The 20,828-nt window shown below is 40.0% G+C and overlaps 1 protein-coding gene across 1 annotated transcript in view; it reads left to right on the top strand.

Annotated features, from left to right (window-relative positions):
• Positions 1–1,921: 1,921 nt before the first annotated feature.
• Positions 1,922–20,828, top strand: part of LOC144697377 (transcription factor RFX3-like) — a 433,584-nt gene continuing 414,677 nt past the window's right edge. The window contains exons 1-2 of the mRNA XM_078569355.1: positions 1,922–2,074; positions 3,272–3,438. Coding sequence (XP_078425481.1) covers positions 3,275–3,438 — 164 coding nt within the window. The 5' untranslated portion in view covers positions 1,922–2,074; positions 3,272–3,274. The remainder of the gene's footprint in view (positions 2,075–3,271; positions 3,439–20,828) is intronic.

Below are 20,828 nucleotides of genomic sequence, written 5' to 3'. Positions count from 1 at the left end.
GGATGGAAGATTGGCTGAAAACAGGCAGTATGCATACATGGGTCATTTTCTGATTGGCAGAATGTAATAAGTGGAGTCTGGCAGGAGTCTGTGCTCGGGCCTCAACATTTTACAATTTATATCAATGGCTTTGATGAGGGGAGAGAAGGCACGGTAGCTAAATTTGCAGATTACACAAAGATAGGTAGGAAAGTATGTTGTGAAGAGGACATAAGGAGGTTGCAGGTGGATGTAGATAGTTTGAGTAAGTGGGAAAAAATCTGGTAGATGGAGTATAACGTGGGAGAATGTGTAGTTGTTCACTTTAGCAGGAAGAATAAAAAAGGAGAGTATTAGTTAGGTGAAGAATGAATGCAGAGTTCCGAGGTGCAGAGGGACTTGGGTGTTCTAGTGCATGAGTCATAAAAAGTTAGTATGCAGTAACTAAGTTACTTAACAAGTAATTAAGAAGGCTAATGGAATGCTATCCTTCATTATGAAAGAAATTGAACATAAAGTAAGGATATTATGCCTCAGTTATATGAGGCATTGGTGAGACTAGGTCTTGAATACTGTTTGCAGTTTTGGTTCCCTTATTTAATGAAGGATGTAAATGCATTAGAGGTGCTTCAGAAGAGGTTTTTAGATTGATACCTGGAATGAGTGGGTTGTCTTATGAGGATAGGTTGGACAGGCTGGGATTGGAGTTTAGAAGATTGAGGGGTTACTTGATTGAAGTATATAAGATCCTGAATAGTCTTGACAAGATGGATATGGAAATGATGCTTCCTCATGTGGGTGAATCCAGAACTAGGGGGCACTGTTTTAAAATTAGGGGGTGCCCATTTAGGGCAGAGACAAGGGGAGTTTTTTCCTCTTTGAGGGTTGTGCGACTTTGGAACTCTGCCTCAGAAGGCGGTGGAGTTGGGGGATGATTTAATATCTTTAAGGCAGAGGTAGATAGATTCTTATTAGGCAAGGGAATCAAAGGTTATCAGGAGTAGATGGGAATGTGGAATTAAAAATACATACTGATCAGCCATGATCTTATTGAATGGTGAAGCACGCTCGAGTGGTCAAATGGACTACTTCTGCTCCTATTTTATATGTTTGTATGTAACATACTGTAATGCAGAGAAAGGTCACATATAATATTGCCATATGGAGAGAAACACTCCATCTACTTTCCCTAAGAATGCCTTAACCCCAGCCTCAGAGGAACACCCCTTTTTTTGCAACTGTGTGAATCTTGCTTCTCTAACTTCTCCTCTCTTCATGTCAGGCCCTTGGTAACAGCTCCTCACCTTTGCACTGCCTGTTTAACTGCTCCTCTGCTTGTTTGGTGCTCTTCTAACTACCCTTGCTCCAATGCCAGGCTCCAACTGCCCCATCCCCTCAAGTTGCTCCTGTCCACCTGACCCCTCCCCTGCACTCAGGTTGCTCCTGTATATCTGTCCCTCCCTCCTGTTTGGCCCCTGCCCTGGTTTTCTCTTTCTCTAGTTTGCCCCTTTCCCTCAGTTTCCCCTCCCTCCTGGTTTGTCCCTGCCCTCTTGGTTTGTCCCATCCCTTCCCTCTCCATGGGTTTGCTCCACCCTTTAGTTTTCTCCTATCCCCTATGTCCTCAGTTTGCCTCTGCCTCCTGGCTTTCCCTTCCCTGGTTGCCCCACTTCCTGGATTCCATCCCCGGGTTGGCTTCTGTTTCCCTGGTTTGCCCCTCCTCCTGATATGCCACTCTCCTGGTTTTTCCATTCCCCTGGTTTGCCCTTCCCTGGGTCATCCTCCCTCTGGTTCCCCTGGTTTGCCCTCCCCTGGGTCATCCTCCCTCTGGTTCCCCTGGTTTGCCCTCCCCTGGGTTACCCTCCTCTGCTTTGCTCCTTCCTCTGGTTTATCCCCTCTCTCTGTGCGTGTGTCTCTCTCTCCTCTCCCTCTCGCGCAGCCGCACTTGTGTCCCTGATGACGCTCGGGGCCCGCTTCCTGCCATCAGGCGCGGTTTCAGCGGCGGCTTCAGTTATAGCAACTGTTGCCTTGTGAATAAAGCGCCGTAGTCCTGGCGACTGTTACCCACCAACAACTCCTCACAACAACAGCAACCGAGGTGAATATTATTAGTATTATTATATATCTGTAGTTACTCTCAGCCCCAAACTGCTCTTCCAGCCTGTAGCACCGACAGCTCTCTCTCTGCAAACCCCTCGCTCTCTTTCTTTTACCGTCTTTTTTTCTCACATCCTAGAAATGGTGGATCTGAATAATAAGCTGTTAATATTTAAACTGTGCAGCGTGGACCGCTCTGTTCTCCACCTCTCCTCTATCTCTCTGGGTTTGCAGCATTTTTTTTTCCAGGTTGCTGCTAATTTATTTCTGGTTTTAATTTATATTTACTGGGGAAGATTGAAAGAAAAAGATGATTTAAAATAATGATAGGTTTCTGATCCAAATATATGTTCTGTCTCATCTCTGGTTTCGCACGATTTAGGGCCTTGTGTGGATCTTTCCTGATGCCTTTTTTTGTTTCCTTACATTATTAATTATCCTGGTCTGTATTGTTTTGCAGGTTGTTGATAATGGTGTTTCCCCCTCTTTGCATTGTCTTTATTATATAACATATTGTATTAGGTGTGTGTGTTTGTGTATGTTATACATGTGTGTGTGTGTGTGTATGTATGTGTGTATATATATAATACATATATAGATCAAATGTGGAAACTGTATTTGTAAAAGGTTGTTAGCTTTTGGATTAATCCTCAGCTCTGTGTTTGTAGAGGGTGCAGGTGGTATTTGTTGCCTTTCCCCCCCATTCCCACTGTTGTACGTTTATTTCTTATTTGTTGGTTACATGTTTCCCGGATTGCTGATCTGATCGTGATTTTACTTGCCTTATTTGAAAAGATGTTTTAACAAAGAGTTAATACTTGGAGTGTACATAGCTGTGAAGTGTTGGTGAGTGTGGTTGATCAGGTGTTTGCCCCCTGGCCTTGTGTAACATTTGATGGTATTGGATCTCCTTGGGGTGGGTTTATTTCCCCCTGTGTCTCTGCCCGGATCGTTTTAGTGGGCATGGATTTTGGAGGCATTTCTCTTGAGTTTATTTTAATTAAAACCGGGCAAAATGGCGGTGAGTTAATAAAGAGAGAGAGATTTTAATGGTGTGCTTATTTATTGGTTTAACATCACTGATTTTTAGAGCGTATGTTCGCCCACTTTTTAAAGCCAGATATCCCTTCTCATATGCGAAATGAAAAAGGATTTTCTGTTTTATTTTAAATAACATCAATATTTCATTTCCTTTTAGAAAATGATAACGTTTGAGATTTGGTTCAACTCTGGGCACTGGGTGAAGATCGGTTTGATGCCGGCTTCTTCGGGGAAGGGGATGAGATTGATTTTATTTGTTTTACGTGGCTTTTTGACAACAGATTGGTATCGATTGGTCTACTACCGAGACGTCTTCAGCAGAGAGTATTCAGTTTTATTTTATTTACGAGGGCTGTGGTGTTTAACTTTGACTTTTAATAGGTGATTTGTTTCTTTGTGCTTCAAGGGGTGGAGGGAAAGGTTTACGATGTCTTTGCTATTCCAAAAGGAATTAATTTTAAATGTAAGAACGTAAAGGTTTTATCTTAACATATATGTGGAATGTAATCAATGCAAGATCGAGTAATTATTTTAAGCTGACACATTTGCTTTAAAAATATTCAGAGCTATATCGAAACATTATCAGCACTTTAACTTTTGCCTAGTGTTGTTTTCTGTGCATGTGTTTGTTTAAATGTTGTGGCTTGTGCTTTGAAAGCTACGTTTTCTGTTTAAACTATTTTAAATACACTTGCCAAGAGGAAACGAGTAATGTTGCTTGTGGTGGATTCTATGATATTTATTTATGTTTTGATTTACTTAACACTATAGTTATGTTGAATTCGTGGATATATTCAGTTGAACATTTAATTACTGTTGCTAGCTTTGTTTGGGTTCAGGTGTTTAATACGCTTTTTTTGATTCACACAAAACATTGATGGTTGAAATACAAATGCATAATTGAATCTTAGTAAGCTGTAAAAGCTCAATTGAGTGTGTGTGGGCAGAACTATACTTGGTGTTCATAAATACTGTTGTATGTACATCACAGTGGCCTTTCATTGAAGTCTCAAGTGAAATGACCTGTTTTTAGCCTGAATTACATTGTTCCACAAAACTGAAGAAGAAACATCAATCACGTGTAAATATGCGAAGTAAAGCAATGACATTGGGGGAAAAAAATCCAAATATTATTATAGCTTTTATGTTATTGATAAAGGTAAGTACAGTTATGAAATTAAAGAGTCAACTTGTATAAATGAGCATTCAGTTTTTTTAATTGGAGGATTAATTGAAACAAAATGTTTTAGTAATGTGGGCATTCTCTGTTTGGCGCTTGTGATTGGCACAGTTTTTGCTGGTTCAACTTTTGCTCCATTGTAGCCAGCAGAATTAAAAGTTTTTTTAAAAAGGCAAGGACGTGGACAAGATGTTAATTGTAGCTGGGTTTGGGAGAATTATAGCATTTAAAATGATGGGTCTGGGCTTGAAATGTGTCAACATTAAAAAAGCAACTAAAGAGAGTGCATTAACCTTGGCATCTGTAAGTTGTAACAGGTCGTAAAAATATGAAACATTCATTCAGGCAATTTTTCTTTTTAAGTAAAATAAATCAAAGGCTGTTTTAAAATAATAAGGATGGGGAACACATGCTTAATGTATTGTTGGGGAAACCCTATGGTAAGTTGTGAACTGATACCGATATTCTATTGGCAAAAAAAATCTCACTTTTTCCATTATGTTTATTAGAATATTCTTAAATAATGCTGAAAAGAGAGACAAGTTACAAAAGCTTTTGTCTTGCACTCATCAGGAAAAGCCCAAAAATACCAAATTTTAAATGATCACAACAACTTATACAAATTGTTGTGATTGTTTGGAATTTGGCATTCTTGTGTTTAACTTGAGTACATTAGGCTGTTTGCACGCAACCACCTCTGGAGAGATGGATTGCTTATTAACATATGGTAGTCACGCAATTCGAGCGATATTTGAACATACTTTTAATCTTAATACCACATTCACAGGTATTTTGCGCTTCCTGAAACATGCCATTAAAAGCATGGTGAGAACTGCAATGGCAATTGAGGAAGCTGATTTAAAACACAAAAATACTGCAATAAATACCTAGAACTCTCAGTTGCTTTCTCACTAGTGGATGGGTGCTTTTGTTTAGAGTACATTCTGTACCCTTTAGAGGTTTTTGAATGGTTGGAACCTTTTCTGACCGAAGTTGGACCATGGATGAGCAGCATTATGACTGGCAGCAGCCTGCTGTTGAGTGACCTGCATCTGGACAGCAGAAGGATGCAGCTTGTCAGATGCGCTACCCACAACACAGGCCATATAGGCAGAGGCTGAATTTCCTTGACATGTTGGAACAGCATGTTTCAGGAGGCTCCGGTTATCATGTCAGCTGGTGGCAGATCTGCACTTCCTAGAAGAAGACCTGCAACCTGTTAGACCTAGTATATTAATAGTAGCTACCCTCCACTTTTTTTTGCCCCTGGATCCTTCCAGGACTCTGATAGATACACATTCAGGATCTCCCAGTTGGTGGTCCACAAATGCAGAGGTTAGGTGGCTGATGGGTTGTTTACCAGGGCTGGGAAGTGTGTGAACTCCGCCTGTGATGATACCTGTCAGAATGAGAGGGAACTCAAGTTTGTGTCTCTGGCTGGCTTCTCACGGGCGTAGGGCATCATTGTTTATATAAGCATGGTAATCCATGTACATCCATGTTCAACCAGGAGTATTTGTTAATCTCAGAGGCTTCCATTCCATCAATGTGAAGTTTGTGCACAACCACAAAAATATATTTGCGTAGGTGTGTGCAGAAGCTTTGGCTTTATAGTGAGGGAGCAAAAAAACTTTATTTCCCACATTACAGTAATTACTGGTTTGACATGCATTCGAATTTCATAGGCACACTTGGACATATTGAAGTTGAAAATTGTCACAGTTGGTCAATTTTTTTGCCTCTTAAAAAGTTCAAAGTACATCCCTGGATTACTGCTGTGTCAGAGACAGGATTCCAATCAGTAAATTCTTATGTCAAGCTTTTGGATTTTGTTGTGTTGGACAAAGTATACGTGTAATTTCGGCTAAGTTTTGAAGGTATTTTGGGGATCCTTTGTACTAAAGTGGCTGTTTAACTTTCCATAACTAAACCACTCCTCTCTGCATAGCTGTAATGGTGCTTTCTCATATTGTGCTGTTTTAGGATTGGGAATCCTTGTGGTTCCATAGAAATTACAGTCTAGAAGCGGACCAGTTGCCTTAATAAGTCTGTGTTGGTGTTTATCCTCTGCCTTACTTCCATGTGCCCACGTCCTGTCACAATATCCATCCATCCCTTTCCATCAACCACCTACCTGTCTAGCCTGTTCTTCAATCTGCTGCTGAGCCTGTGACTGGCCACTGGTTATACTGGTTCTTCAGCTTCTGTTCCTGCTCAGTAACTCGCTCAGGTCAAAGTACACATCCTTGCCCCTTCCGGATTTTGAAGATCTCTAACTTCGCTATCATCTTTCTGCCCTGCAACCGATTCTGTAAACCTCTTGGATCCTCGTTCTCACAGAAATATCTTCATCTGTGCATCCGCTGATACTCTATCTCGCCCAGTTTCTGGATTTCACTCATGTCACCTATCTTTGAACTCGGTCAACAGTTGTTGATGCACCATGCTGACTCCATCCTCCCTATGCCAACATAATCCCACAATGGGACCTCTGAGTTTAATTCTGGCTCCCTCCTATGATCTCCTATCTATGTCCTGTTTGCTATCAGATTTTATTGTATCCTAATAACTATGTAATCAGGTCTATGTAGCTTGAGTCTTCCCTGTGTTGATTTGCGTACATGTTTTAATTGCCTCTCTGGACCTGAGCCCATCACTTCTAATTTCCACTTTTTTCTCCCTTTTTAAACTTTCTTTTCGTTACCCCTCCTAGCCATGTCATGCCTTCTTCTCTTCTCCTATCTCAGGTACTCTGCCCTCCCAAATCCCCACACCAAGCCTTTGGTACTCCTCACCCTTCCTGCTTTTTTGCTGTTGATCCAGGCTTGACTCCTTCTTGGATAAACCAACAGCTTCCTTCTGTGTGTCTCTCTCTTGGCATTCTCCAAAAGATTCATCAAGTTGCGATGCAGACTCTTTATGAGCAGCAACTCCAGTTGCACCATTCTACTCTCTCGCACATTCGCTGGAGGCTAATCTTGCATATCTCCTTCCCATCTAAGTCACTCATTCCACTAATACAAAAACAAAATACTGCAGATGCTGGAAGACTAAAATAAAAGCAGAAAACGCTAGAAATACTCAGCAGGTCAGGCAGAGAAACACTTTTTTTAGGCCAATGCTCTTTTATCAGAACATGATGAAACATGAGAGATGATGGCACCTTCTCCCTAAATGCAGTCTCCCTGCCCGGCTATACATTCCACCATTTACCCTGTCACATCATCACGGTGTCAGTGTGGTGCTTATCTTCAAATCATACCTTGGCCTGAACCCCTCCCACCACCACCAATCCCTTGGCATTTTCTCCTCCCTTGGAAATCCCACCTGTTCCACCTTATTTAAAATCGTCGTTCTCTACTGCCCAGCCAAGTATGATAAAGATGTTCTCACCAAGATATCTTGACTGCTTTTTTCCCTCAGCCGCTGCACCAAATGACTTCTCACCCTTGTTGATTTAACCTCCATCTCAACTCCCCTGAGTTCATTACCTTATTTATCCTCCCATCCAAACACCCAAATAAAACCATTAATTTTTCTCACCCTGGCTGTTCCCCTATGGGAATGCCCCTTATCTAGCTCCTTGAAGTCCAGTCGCTGCAGACTTGAACAGATATGGCGGACAACCGGTTTAGCCTTTCACTGCCATATCTCACTGGGCATAACAAAGCAATATCAGGTCTTGCTTTTGTCTGCTAAAATGGCTTACTATTCCAGGATCCTTCTGGAATGCAAAGGCATTTCTGACTTCTTTTCTCTGCTGAAAACTGACTTCTTAAACCTCTCTTCCCCTGTTTTCTCCACCCTCAACTTCAACAGTAAATGTGAAGAGCTCACAAACTTCTTTTTCACTAAACTTGAGACCAACTGATTAGCTGACTCTGCTGCATCACTCCCTTCCATGAACCCACCGGGTTGAACTCTGATGTTTCCCCTGCCCTAGTCCTGAACTTGCATCTTTATCTAATTTTTCTTCTATGATCCCCCCCATGCCCTCTGTGAGATCACCTAATCCATGAGACATATCTCTTATTGCCTTGTGCTTATTTCCACTAAACTGTTGACCATGCAACTTTCCTTCATGGTCCCGATGTTAGTTGATATTGTTAATGGTTGTCTCTCTTCAGGCACTGTCCTTCTCCTTTAAATCTGCTGTCTTTGTTTCCTCCTCGAAATAAAACAATTCTTAATTCCACCGTCCTTGCAAACAACTGTCATATCTTCCTCTCCCCTTCCAAGGCCTTGAATGTATTGTCGTCTCCTAAATCAGTGCCATTTTTATTCTGGAATCACTTATTTGAAAGACCGAAACAGCTCTTGTCAAAGTCACAAATGACACTCTTTGTGACTGTGACAAAGGTAAACTTATCCCTCTTTGTCCTTCTCGACCTTTCTGCAGTCTTTGATTCAGTTAACTACACCACCTTCCTCCAGTACCTCTAATGTTGTTCTGCAGGATGGAACTGCTGTCACCTGGTTCCATTCTTACTTATCTAATCATTACCAGGGTATTGCAATGGCTTCTCGTCCCACCATAATCTCTTAGAAAAGTAAATTCCAAAATCTCTGCTTTTTTCCATTCTGAGTATAAGCCTTACTTTTTTTAAATCAACATGTGCTACCTTGCCTTTGCTGCTATTGAATTCCATCTGCCATCCTTTTGCCTACTACACCATCTTATCAGCTTCTTCTTGCAGATTCTTTTGGTCCTCAGAATTTACTATGCTAACTATTTTAGTATTCTCTGCAAATTTTCACATCACTCCCTATAGTTGCATATTCAAATCGCTGATGCACATGGTAAACATCAATATCCTGGGACTGCCATTGACTAGAAACTGAACTGGACAAGCCATGCAAATACTGTGGCTGCAAGAACAGAACAGAAGAGACGCTGGGAATTCTATGGCAAGTAAATCATTTCCTGAGTCCCCAAAGCCTGTCTACAAGGCACAAGTCAAGAGTGTGATGGAATACCCTGCACTTGCCTGGATGAGTGCTGCTCCAACAACACTCTGGAAGCTCAACACCATCCAGGACAAAGCAGTCTGCTTGATTGACACCCCATCCATCACCTTAAGCATTCACTCTCTCAACCGCTGCCGCACATTGGCAGTAGACTACCATCTACAAGATGCATTGCAGCAACTTGCTGCCAAAGGTGGCTTAGCACTTTCCAAACTTGCAACTTCTACCACTTAGAAAGACAAGGACAGCAGACACATGGAAACACCACCACCTGCAAGTTCCCTCCCAGACTACATCCTGACTTGGAATTACATCTCTGTTCCCTCACTGTTGCTATGTCAAAATCCTGGTATTCCCTAACAGCACTACGGGTGTACCTACAAAACATGAACCGCAGCAGTTTAAGAAGGCCACCTTCTCAAGGACAATTAGGGATGGGCAACAAATACTGACATTGCCAGCGCTGTTCTTTTCCCACGAAGGAATTCATGAATGAATGAATGAAAAAAACACAGTAAACAGAATCTTTCCTAGAATGGACCACTGTAGGACATTGCCACCTACTTCCAACCATTAGTGTTGGGATCATTTGTTTCAAGAGGAACTCTTTTTTAACTTGGGAACATAGGAATGTATATGATTAGAAATATTTGTAGAAAGTAATCTGCATTTGGTTAGTAATGTGAAGCTCTGTTGTACTGCTGCAGATTTCACTCATCCAGTTAAGTATTAGATATTTTTAGTGTTTTGAAGTTATAACACACACTTCAATTCTCCAAAAATAATTAAGTGAAAAAAACTTCGCCTGACAATATTACCATATTGCTTAAAGGATAAATAAAGCAAATGGTTCTGTATTAAATTGAGTAATAGTGAACTGTTTTGATCTTATCCACCTTTCCCATGCAAAAGATATAATTTTGATAAAATATATTCTTGTGCAGTACCTTCTGTTTCAAAGAGAATTTTGAAGGGAGTACTTTCAACATGAAACACCCCCACCTATCCATTTGTAGTATCTAGACAATATACTTAGAAATAACTCCTATCTAGAAGGTAGGAGATGGCCTGAGTTTTAATTTTCTATTTCGTTGTCTTTGTGACCCTTCACTGAGCTGATGCTTTGATACCAGCAACGGGGATTGAGTAAAGGGATTGTAGGGATACTGTAGATTGGCTTGAATGCCAGTTGATAGACATCCCAATTGGTAAAATTTAATACCTGTTAAGTACTGGTTGAAATGCCCTCTGGTTGGCACCCAAGACTGACTCTGGTGTTGACCTACTGGGACTCTATATATGGAGTCTGTCCTTGAATAGAAGGTAAGACTCAAAATGGAAGGAAATGAAGGTTAAACCAAAAAAAAGTAGCTCCTATTGCTTGGACATATTTATGCCATTTTCCAGAATGCTGACAATACCTAGATGGGGGAAGAACTTCACACTGAAACTGCTCTTAATTGTGCTAGAAAGTAAGGTACTGATTGCTCACTTGTTAATGTAAACAAATCTCACATAATATGTTTATTTGTGTAAAGCATGCATTTGTATAATCGTCTGGTCTTTGGATTGGTTTCCACTTGCTTATTTATGTTTCATATCACAGTTTGGTTTCCTGATTGAACTAGCCCAAATGAAAATTTCCTCTGAGATGCATTGAGCAGAAAATTCCATCTTTCTATGCTAATAATCAAAATAATAAACTGAGGTACGTCATTATTGTAGGACCTTCTGCTGCTTTCCAGACATTTTTTAGAAATAGTAGCAAATTACAAACATTTAAATACTTGTACTGAGGAACTGATTCTCACATTGTTTTAGCATGGATGCTTACTTGCATAAAGGTAGTCTTAAGAGTTATAAAACCAGGCAACACAAAATCTTGATATCTTGTCCTAAACTGCATTTACTCCAGCGCAACATCATGTACCTCTGCTTCTTTATCAGTCGCTCTATCACTGAAACCCTTGTGCATGATTTTGTCAACCTCCTGGGTTTGACTGTTCCAGTTCCCTCATTTCTGATTTCCTGCCCACCAACTGCAAATTGTCCTAAACTGCAACCGCTCATATTCTGTTTGCACTTCACTCCGGTCTGAGTTGAAATACAGCTCCTCCCTGCCGTCTTCATTCTAAACTGAAGCTAACTTGCCTCTAGCACTGGAACCCCCTTTCTAAACCCATTTTCTCTCTACTTTTCTTTCCTTTTTTAAAACCTTCTGAAAACCACTCTTTGACGGGCTTTTAGTTACTAAGGTTTGGTTTGTGCTTTGCTGTCTATTTCCACTTGCAAAGCAGCTTGGGTTCTTCATTAAAGGTCTAAATTTATGATTAATATAAATTTACATTTTTATGAAACAATATATGGTATGGACATGGTAGTTCAAAGGTACACGAGCATTTTGTTGTGGAGTTTTCTGAATTGTAAGAGTATGAATATGCAGCACCTAAATATTGCTATGAGTCTTGCATTTCTTATCTCTTCCTGCTTTGACTTTGGAAATGTAGCTTGTTTTTGCAATTTAATTTTGCTGTTTAGTTTTATTCAGTTTACTTTCGAAACAAAATTTATAAAAATTGTTTCCGTATGGTGAAGGAAACAGGTTAACAAGGATAGCCCACATGGCACACATTTCATTTCCAATAATCTTCTTTACACAGCTGCCCCTTATGTTTTCATTTGGGAAAGTGCAGAAAGCTATCAGTCAAGATGCTTTGGGTACACTCTGCTATTTGTGGTCAGTTCTATTAAAAAACATCACTTGCTAGACTTGATAGATGAAATGGCAAAAGGATGGAACTTCCAACATTTAAGTGTCCTTTAATACTACACTGTGCTGTCAGTACTGGGGTTAAATTCAGTATTGTATGTGAATTCAATTTTCATGGGGCTTTGTCTTTCAACTTTAATCTGAACATTGTAGCCTCAGTTATAGTCACTGCAGTGGCATAGTGGTAGCTTTTTAAATACTTTGAAATTTCCCCTAAAGTTATGCTGGTTTTATATTCAATTTTTTTCCTTTCAGTCCTTAAAGGTTTTTGATGGAAATTAGATTTCTTCAAATATCCAGTTGTGTTCTTCCCGTGTTACCCCAAATTGATATTCTGCTTTAGATTCCTTGCTCCTTTGAAAAGAAAATGTAAAAATTGAGCAGTCCGTGGGCTTCATTAGAAGCCAGTAATGTTGAAGAATTTTCATGCTTTGTTTCATCCTTGGAGTTTGTTATTGGTGTGTTTTTATGAAGTTCTTTGCTATCATGAGGATGAAGACTAAAAACCCTGTAGTGCATTTTGTCCTTCTGGCTCTCTTCCTTTATTCAGATGTACTTTTGATCGTTAAGTCAACACAGTTTAACTGACGGCATGAATTTTTTTTTCAGCTGCAACTGTTGGCATAAGGAAAAAGGAAAGACTTGCATTTCCGTAGCACCTTTCACAACATCAGGATGTCCTAAAGTGCTTTTCAGCTAATTAAACACTTTTGAAGTGTAGTCATTACTGTAACGTCGGAAGTGCACAGCAAATGCCTACGAACAGCGATGTGACAATGACCAGATCAGTTTTAGTGATATTGGTTGAGGGATACATCTTGGCCAGAACACCAGGGAGAACGCCCCTTCTCTTTGTGGAGTGCCATTGAACCTTTTATGTCCACCTCAGAGGGTGATAGAGCCTTGTTTTCACATCTTAACTGAAAGTTGGCACCTCTGACAGTGTAGTACTCCCTCAGTACTGCACTGGAGTGTCAGCAGTGATAACATCAGGGTGCAAGTATGTTTGACAGCTTATTTGCAGATTGGGAGGAACAAAAGAGGACCGTATTAGTATTGATATTGATACTGAAAGGCATGAAAAGTCATGGTAGCAGTGTGGGGAGGGTAAAGATTGCATACCAGATGGTTTTTTTCCCTCTTATCCTGCCCAAGAGAGTTGTTAGAGCCTGCTTAGATTGCTTGGAGTTCTGGATCAGATGGATAATTTATGACTTAAATGAACTGTGACTTAGATTTAGTGAGAGTAAACTCAAATGTGTCTCTATGAGCTTTTTTAATGCGATTGTAGCCTAATAACATTAATTGACTTTGTATAATTCGAGATGAAATTTCATCAAATAGTTGGAGCAAGTTGCTCAAGACTGGTTAAAGCAAGATCCTATACTTTTGCTTCATCATCATCCATGTACAAGGAGAAATATTGGGGTTTTACTGTGGAAGCTTTAATCATGGTTATTCATCACAAGACATGAAGAGGGTTCATGAAAATGAGAGTTTAACATGGTCTTTTGAATCGAGTCCTTGATCACCAAGATTGCTTATTTGCACCTTTGTAACATTGTCTGACACTATCCCTGCCTCAGCTCACTCTGCTGAAGCCCTCATCCATGCCATTGTTATCTCTAGACTTCTGATCTCTAGACTTTCTGATTCCGATGCAGTCTTTACTAGCTTTTCTCATTTTCTGTAAACTTGAGGTCATCCAAGTTTCTGCTGCCCATGTCCTAATTCACAATAAGACCTGTTCACCTATCACTGCTGTGCTTGCTGGTTGGCTTCTGGTTAAGCAAAGCTTCAATTTAAAATTTTTAAATTTTATTTTTAAATCCCTCACTGTCCTTGCCTCTCATTCCTCTAATCTCCTCCAGCCCCACAACTGTCTGAATAACTGCACCCCTCCAATTCTGGCCCCAATTTCAATTGCTCCACTACTGTTGGTGGTTGTGCCTTCAGCTGCTGAGGTCCTTCGCTTTGGCATTCTTGCCTTCAAACCACCTTGCCTCTTTAGCTTGCTTTCCTCCTTTAGGATGCTCCTTAACACCAACCTCTGGTCATCTGCCCTAATATTTCCATGTGTTGCTTGGTGTTAAATTTTGTTTTATAACCCTCCTGTGATGTTCTATTATGTTAAAGTAGCTGTATACAGGTTATTGTTCTTGTTACCAATCGACTTTTCTCATTCCATACATAATTAAATATAACATTCCTTTGTTTGCACCAAAGACCTACATGATGTGTGCAGTCATGATTTTATAAATCTTTTATAGCTGTGAAGGAAGCACCATGTTCCATCATCTTGGATAAATTATTTTGTTAGCATTGTTCGAATCGGAAACAGAAATCAATTTAAAGTGTGTTGTTTTATCATCCAGTATGAATCCATTTTTGGTTGTTAATTAAGTTTTTAAAATTAGTTTAAAATTTTACTGAACGAATTGCATTCATTTGATTAACATAAATGGTAAATATTAACTTTGCATTTAAACAGTAATCTATTTCTGCAAACACTAATACTGGTTCATTGCATCTGGTGTACAGTGTTAGAATTGAAACATCCTTCTAGTTGAAGGGTTAATTGTTGCCTTCTTGTTGCAAATAGCAATGTTTTCAGCTGAATGAACGATATTGTAGGGAGGTTTCAAATAATTACTGTTGTTGTGAGTGAAGTCAGTTTCCTGGGTTTTGGGTCATTGTGCCTTGCAGTTAACACATTCTTACACACTCAACTTTTTCTCTCTTGGCAAATGATCTTTGCTGTGGATTCCTGCTACATGCCATAGTTCTCAGCATATAAACCAGCCTGGCATATAAAACAATCCCGGTTTTTGGATGTACTAGGCCTGTACTAGGTAAATAAGTTGACACCCTATTTTTCAGCTAATAAATGCATGTTTAGGGCTATACTCTCATTAGTAGTCGGCCTCAATTTTTCGGCTCAGAAATAGAGGTTTAGGGTTCTACTCGCCTTAAAAGTCGGCACATGAGATCAAGCAGGCGAAATGGACAGTGTAGTCAAGCAGATGCATGGGAGTTTAAGTGACTGCCCTTGATATCAAGGCAGCATTTGACTGACTGTGGCATCAAGGTACCCTAGCAAAGCTGGAGTCAATGGGAATCAGCGGGGCGGGAAAACTCTCCACTGGTTGGAGTCATACCTAGCATAAAGGAAAATCATTGTGGTTGTTGGAGGTCAATCATCTCAGGACACCACTGCAGGAGTACCTCAAGGTAGTGTCCTAGGCCCAATCATCTTCAGCTGCTTCAGCAATGACCTTCCCTCCATCATAAGGTCAGAAGTGGAAATGTTTACTGATGACTGTACAATGTTCCCTTCTCGGATACTGAAGCACTCCATGTCCATTTGCAGCAAGACCTGGATAACATCCAGGCTTGGGCTGATAAGTGGCAAGTAACATTCGGGACACACAAATGCCAGGCAATAACCATCTCCAAAAAGAGAGAATCCAATCATCTCTCCTTGACATTCAATGTCACTACCATCACTTAATTCCCCACTATCAACATCCTGGGGGTTACCATTGACTAGAAACTGAACCGGATCAGCCATATAAATACTGTAGCTACAAAAGCAGGTCAGAGGCTGGGAATTCTGCGCAGAGTAACTTGCCTTCTGCCTCCCCAAAGTCTGTCTACCATCTACAATGCAGAAGTCAGGAGTGTGATGGAATGCTGTCCACTTGCCTGGATGAGTGCAGCTCCAACAAGACTTGAAAAGCTTGACACCATCCAGTGCAAAGCAGCCCGCTTGATTGACACACCATCCAACAGCTTCAACATCCACTCCCTCCCCCACCGACGCACAGTTGCAGCAGTGTACCATCTTTAAGATGCACTGCAGCAACTCACCAAGGCCCCTTCAACAGGCAACCTTCCAAACCTGCGACCTCTACCACCTAAAAGGACAAGGGCAACCAATGTATAGAAACACCACTGCCTGCAAGTTCCCCTCCAAGCTACATACCATCCTGACTTGGAACAATATCACCATTCCTTCAGGTCAAAATCCTGGAACTCCCTCCCCACACCACATGAACTGCAGCGGTTCAAGAAGGCGGTTCACCACCTTCTCAGGGGCAGTTAGGGATGGACAATATAAATGCTGGCCTAGCCCATATCCCATGAAAGAATTTTGAAAAAACAGAGCATACCGCGCATGGTGATCAATGAACAAATTTTTTCGCATTTCCAAACAGTGACCAACTACACCAACACTGGCGGTTCATGTTTTCTACCTTGCACATAAGTCGAACCCTGTTTATGGAAGTATTTTTCAAAGCTTCAAAGGTCTACATGTATGCACTGTACAATAATTAATCGGAAGCCATGCAGAAAGTGTGAAAATCAACAAAGTGAATACACAAATTTTGGGTCATTGAAATTGAGTTCCTTTATGAATCTTGGATATATTAGAATGGATAGCATTAGACAGACAAAAACTTTAACAAGTAGCCATCTTCTGATGTCAAAATGTACAATATGTATTGCAGTTTTAACATAAGGAGTTGCAGTGCCGCGAGTTTGAAATTATATATACTTTCTGAATAGGTTGTGGGTAGTTAGGAGTTGTTTTGCAGTCTACTGTTGTACTACAAGGCTGCACTTGTATTCTGAGTATTATGTGTTGCACTAAGGATTATTAAATGCAGGTTCATAACTTGTTTATTGTAAATAAAATCAAAAGTTGCCTCAATTCTTGTCTTTCTATTAGCATAGACTGTTCTTAATATATGCAGTAGTAAATGATAAGTCTTGGACACAGGAGATAAGAGAAATGAGTTGCTCCATTACAATAGATTCCATCTGCTACAAATTTTGACACTTTAATCTCGTACTAAAATATTGTCACTAATACACAGGTAAACAATTTATTGGGATCTTAATTAAAGCGAGACCTTACTTTTCTTGAGTAGCCTTTGCACCCTCAGAACATCCTGAGCATTCCGCCTTTGAAGTTTAGCAGCTATTGTTGGGTAGACAAATCCTGCGCACAGCAAGTTTTCACAAACAAAAGAGGTAATTAAACTGTTAATCTGTTTTGCTGATGTTGTTTAAAAGATAGATGTTGAACAGGATGCACTCCCTCCTTTTCAAATTGCATCACAGGATCTCTTCCATCCACCTGAATATGGAGTATTGATTTAATCTGTCATCAGAAAGATGGTATTTCGGACAATGTTGGTTCCCTCAGTATTGCACTGCAGTGCCAGCCTAAATTATGTGCTGAAGTCCTGGATTAGGGTAAATCCTGTATAAATCTTGAACCGCAGTCTTTAGACTCAGACACGAATGCTACCATTGAACCAGACTGACATTTTGTGAATGATGTTTTTGTTTAAGATTCCAGAACATTAGTGCTGTGTTCACAGGTAACAGTTCATTTAATGTTTAAAAACTCAGTTAGTACAAAAATGTCAAAGCTATTGTACTATAGGTAGAGTAAATAGATGATTAATTAGCAAACTATTGCAACAATGTGAGAAGGAATGTAATAAATAAGTATTTTTTAAAAATAATTTGTATTTGTACAGCACCTTATTAATGCAGTAAAATGTCCCAAGGTGCTTCACAGGAGTGTTATCAAACAACATTTGAGATCGAGCCACATAAAGCAATATTAGAGCAGATAGCCAAAAGCTTGATGAAAGAGGCAGATTTTAAGCAGCCTCTTTGAGGAGGAAAAAGTGACAGAGGTTTAGGGAGGAAAGTTTGTTCTGTGGCGGCAATTGGATGCCAGATTCATCTGGAAAGTTCTGAATTGATACTGAACATCTTTCCACAAGGAGGTTAAAAAAAAGTGGAGAGTTTCATTAGATTGTTCCTGTCTACCTCCTAGCAGCTGGCTTAAGAACAGCATAGGAAGAAGCCTAATTGGACATGCTCTTTCTTTTTGTCTAGAAAAATGAGAAATTAAGTAGCCCATTATATTTGGGATTAGTATAAATTGCTGATTCTACTGAAAAATAACAATTGAAATTTAGCAATCTAAAGTCTCGAGGAGAGAATGGGAGCATTGTTTTCAAACATATATACTCGTAGATGATACAATTATATTTAGTGTGAATACATTTTCGGCTTAATGGTCAGGGTGGATGCATTAGTGAAGTTAAAGTTTAAAAACAATTGGATTTTTTTCTTTGCTTACAGTATATGAGCTGAGCAATTATGTATTTCAAATCAAATTTCCACCCATTGTAATGTGCTAGCATGATTTTCTGAAATTCTTTTGGCTTTTAATGTGCAGTGTCTTTGATGTTTTAGAATTTCACCATTCAATTTAAATTTAAGTTTTACCTTAGCTTGGTACAGATCTGAAAATTAATTTAGTTACACAGGCTAAATCACTAATTATCTTGGCCTATTGATCATGGATTTCAACACTTTATTCAAACTTATTTTTAGATTGTAAAGTGCTGCTGTGAAGCCAGTGGCCTTGAAATTACACTATGGGATAATAGCATAGGGATGATTGAATTTTTTTTGTTGTAGTGCAAACATTAACCTCTTTAAATTAAATGTATGAATACTTTTGCCAAAATAATGGATGTGGAATTTCATGCAAATAAGTTAAGCACTTACACAGTATCATCCTAGAACATAATTTCAAGGTCAATATTTTCAGCCTTCCTGCATCATTCACATAGTAAACAGTGAGTTATGAAATTCAGTAGACAACATATCAAGTTTAGGATTATAACTGCCAATTCTATATTTGCAATTTTGTTTGTGTGAAATGGTATGTTAAGTTAGACAATATAAGCCTAGGTTCAGGGTCTGAGTGTTGTGCTCAGTTTCTTTCACGGGCAATTGTGAAAATTTGAGGATAATATTATCTGGTATTGTGTTACTGTAAAATAACTTAGACCCCCGATACTGCATTATTTAATGTAAATCATGATTTCTAATTTACGTGGTACCATGAGAACTGCTGCATTATTTGAAAATGTAGGGCTGTAATTTTATGCACCACCCTGGGAGTGGGCTGGCAGTGCGGGTGGTGGGGAGGGGTTGTAAATTGGTTGGCATGGCGAGGGCACCATGCTCATTGTTTAACTCACCTCCACTGGAATTTTACTGCTGAGCGTTGTGGGAGTGGACTGCCCTTGGGCCAATTGAGGCCCTCAAGTGACCCATATCCTTGGTGGCCTGGCTGCAGATTTGGGGTAGAGGGGGTGTCCTGAATGTGACCCCCCCACCCACTGGCCACCACTCCCGGTGGGGAGTGGGATTGGAGTGACGTCAGCCATCTGATTGGCCTGCAGTTCTCGGAAGTGGAATATCCACCTAATTGGGGGTGGAGGCCATGACCTGAGCCATTTTTTAGCCTGATGGCTGTAAAATCAGGTCCTGGCTTCTTCGGCCTGTGGAGTGGACTGGCCCCTGACTTTTCGGCTGGGGGTGGGGCCACTGCCAATGTAAAAAATTCCAGCCATGTACTTTGCTATTACTAAAGAGATCCATGCTGTGGTGAATTTCCAAAAACATTGGGTCCTGATTTCACATTGCATTTAACACATAGTCTAAGAATCTAAAATGTCACAATAACTGAGAAGCTTGTGTGTGAAGTGTTACCTACATTGACCAAATACTCAAAGAAAGATTGTACCTTTATATGGAGTCTTATCGTGTCCTCGGTACGTATCAAAGCTCTTTATAAACAATAGATTACTTTTTTTGAAATGCACTGTTCTATACGTATATAGTCTAGTAAGAGCTTTAATCTTAAATGTTTATTGACACTTTATTTCAAAAAAATGAAGCTGGATAATAGATCTGTCAGCATCTGTGGAGAGAACAAATCAGTTCATGTTTTGGTCTAGAGTCCTTAATTAGTCCTTTATTGGATTGCAGCCCTAAGTGTTAACTTGTCTATTCCTTCACAGATGATAACTGACTTCTGTGTTTCCAGCATTTTCTGTTTTTGTCTCCGATTTCTAGCATATTTTTTTCACTTAAATGAGAATATGTGTCCGTTCTCCAAGGCTGAGCGCTGTTACATCATGTTTTAGCCTCAGAAATGGAATGAAGAGGGTAGTTCTGATTTATGTATCAGCCATTGGCCTTCTTTGCTTCCAGGAAGTCATAATTTTTATCTTCTGTAATTGACATACCTGCCTGGCATGCTTAAATTGTGCATATCTGTATTTAAGTGGTTCATGCCCCAGTCCAGAGATTTGAAGACAAAATCTAGGCTGACATTCCAGTGTAGTACTGAGGGAGTGCTATACTGTCAGAGGTGCCATCTTGAGGATGAGATTTTAAACTGAAGCCTCTCTCTGTCCACACACAAGGATGTAGATCCTGCCCCAAATTGTGGGACAGGTTCCATTTGCATGGTTGGGGGTGGCCACTGGTATTTAGGACTCTCAGCAGTGGCTACCCTGATCTAAATTTGTAAGCTAACAGTGGCACAAGATTATAACATTAAAGCAAAATACTGTGGATGCTGAAAATCTGAAATAAAAAACAGAAAATGCTGGAAAAACTCAGCAGGTCTAACAGCATCTGTGGAGAGAAAGACAGAACTAACGTGGTGCAAGAATCTCTGTCTGATATCCTCTGAGGACACAACATAAAGGCAAAGTACTGCAGATGCTGGAAATCTGTATTAAAAACAAAAAAATTGGCTGAAGTGCTCAGGAGATCAGGGAACAACAGTGAAGAGAGGAACAGAGTTACTGTTTAAGGTCAACTTTTGTCAGAATTAGAAAAAAATAGATATCTAACAAGTTTTAAGAGGCAGGGAAAGGGGGGGAATGAGGGGCTGTGGGAGAA

The sequence above is a fragment of the Cetorhinus maximus genome, chromosome 2 (genome assembly GCF_964194155.1).
Source record: "Cetorhinus maximus chromosome 2, sCetMax3.hap1.1, whole genome shotgun sequence".
In the NCBI taxonomy this organism is placed as follows: Eukaryota; Metazoa; Chordata; class Chondrichthyes; order Lamniformes; family Cetorhinidae; genus Cetorhinus; species Cetorhinus maximus.
The sequence above is the reverse complement of the archived record's forward strand: the minus strand, read 5'-3'. Positions and strand labels throughout refer to the sequence as shown.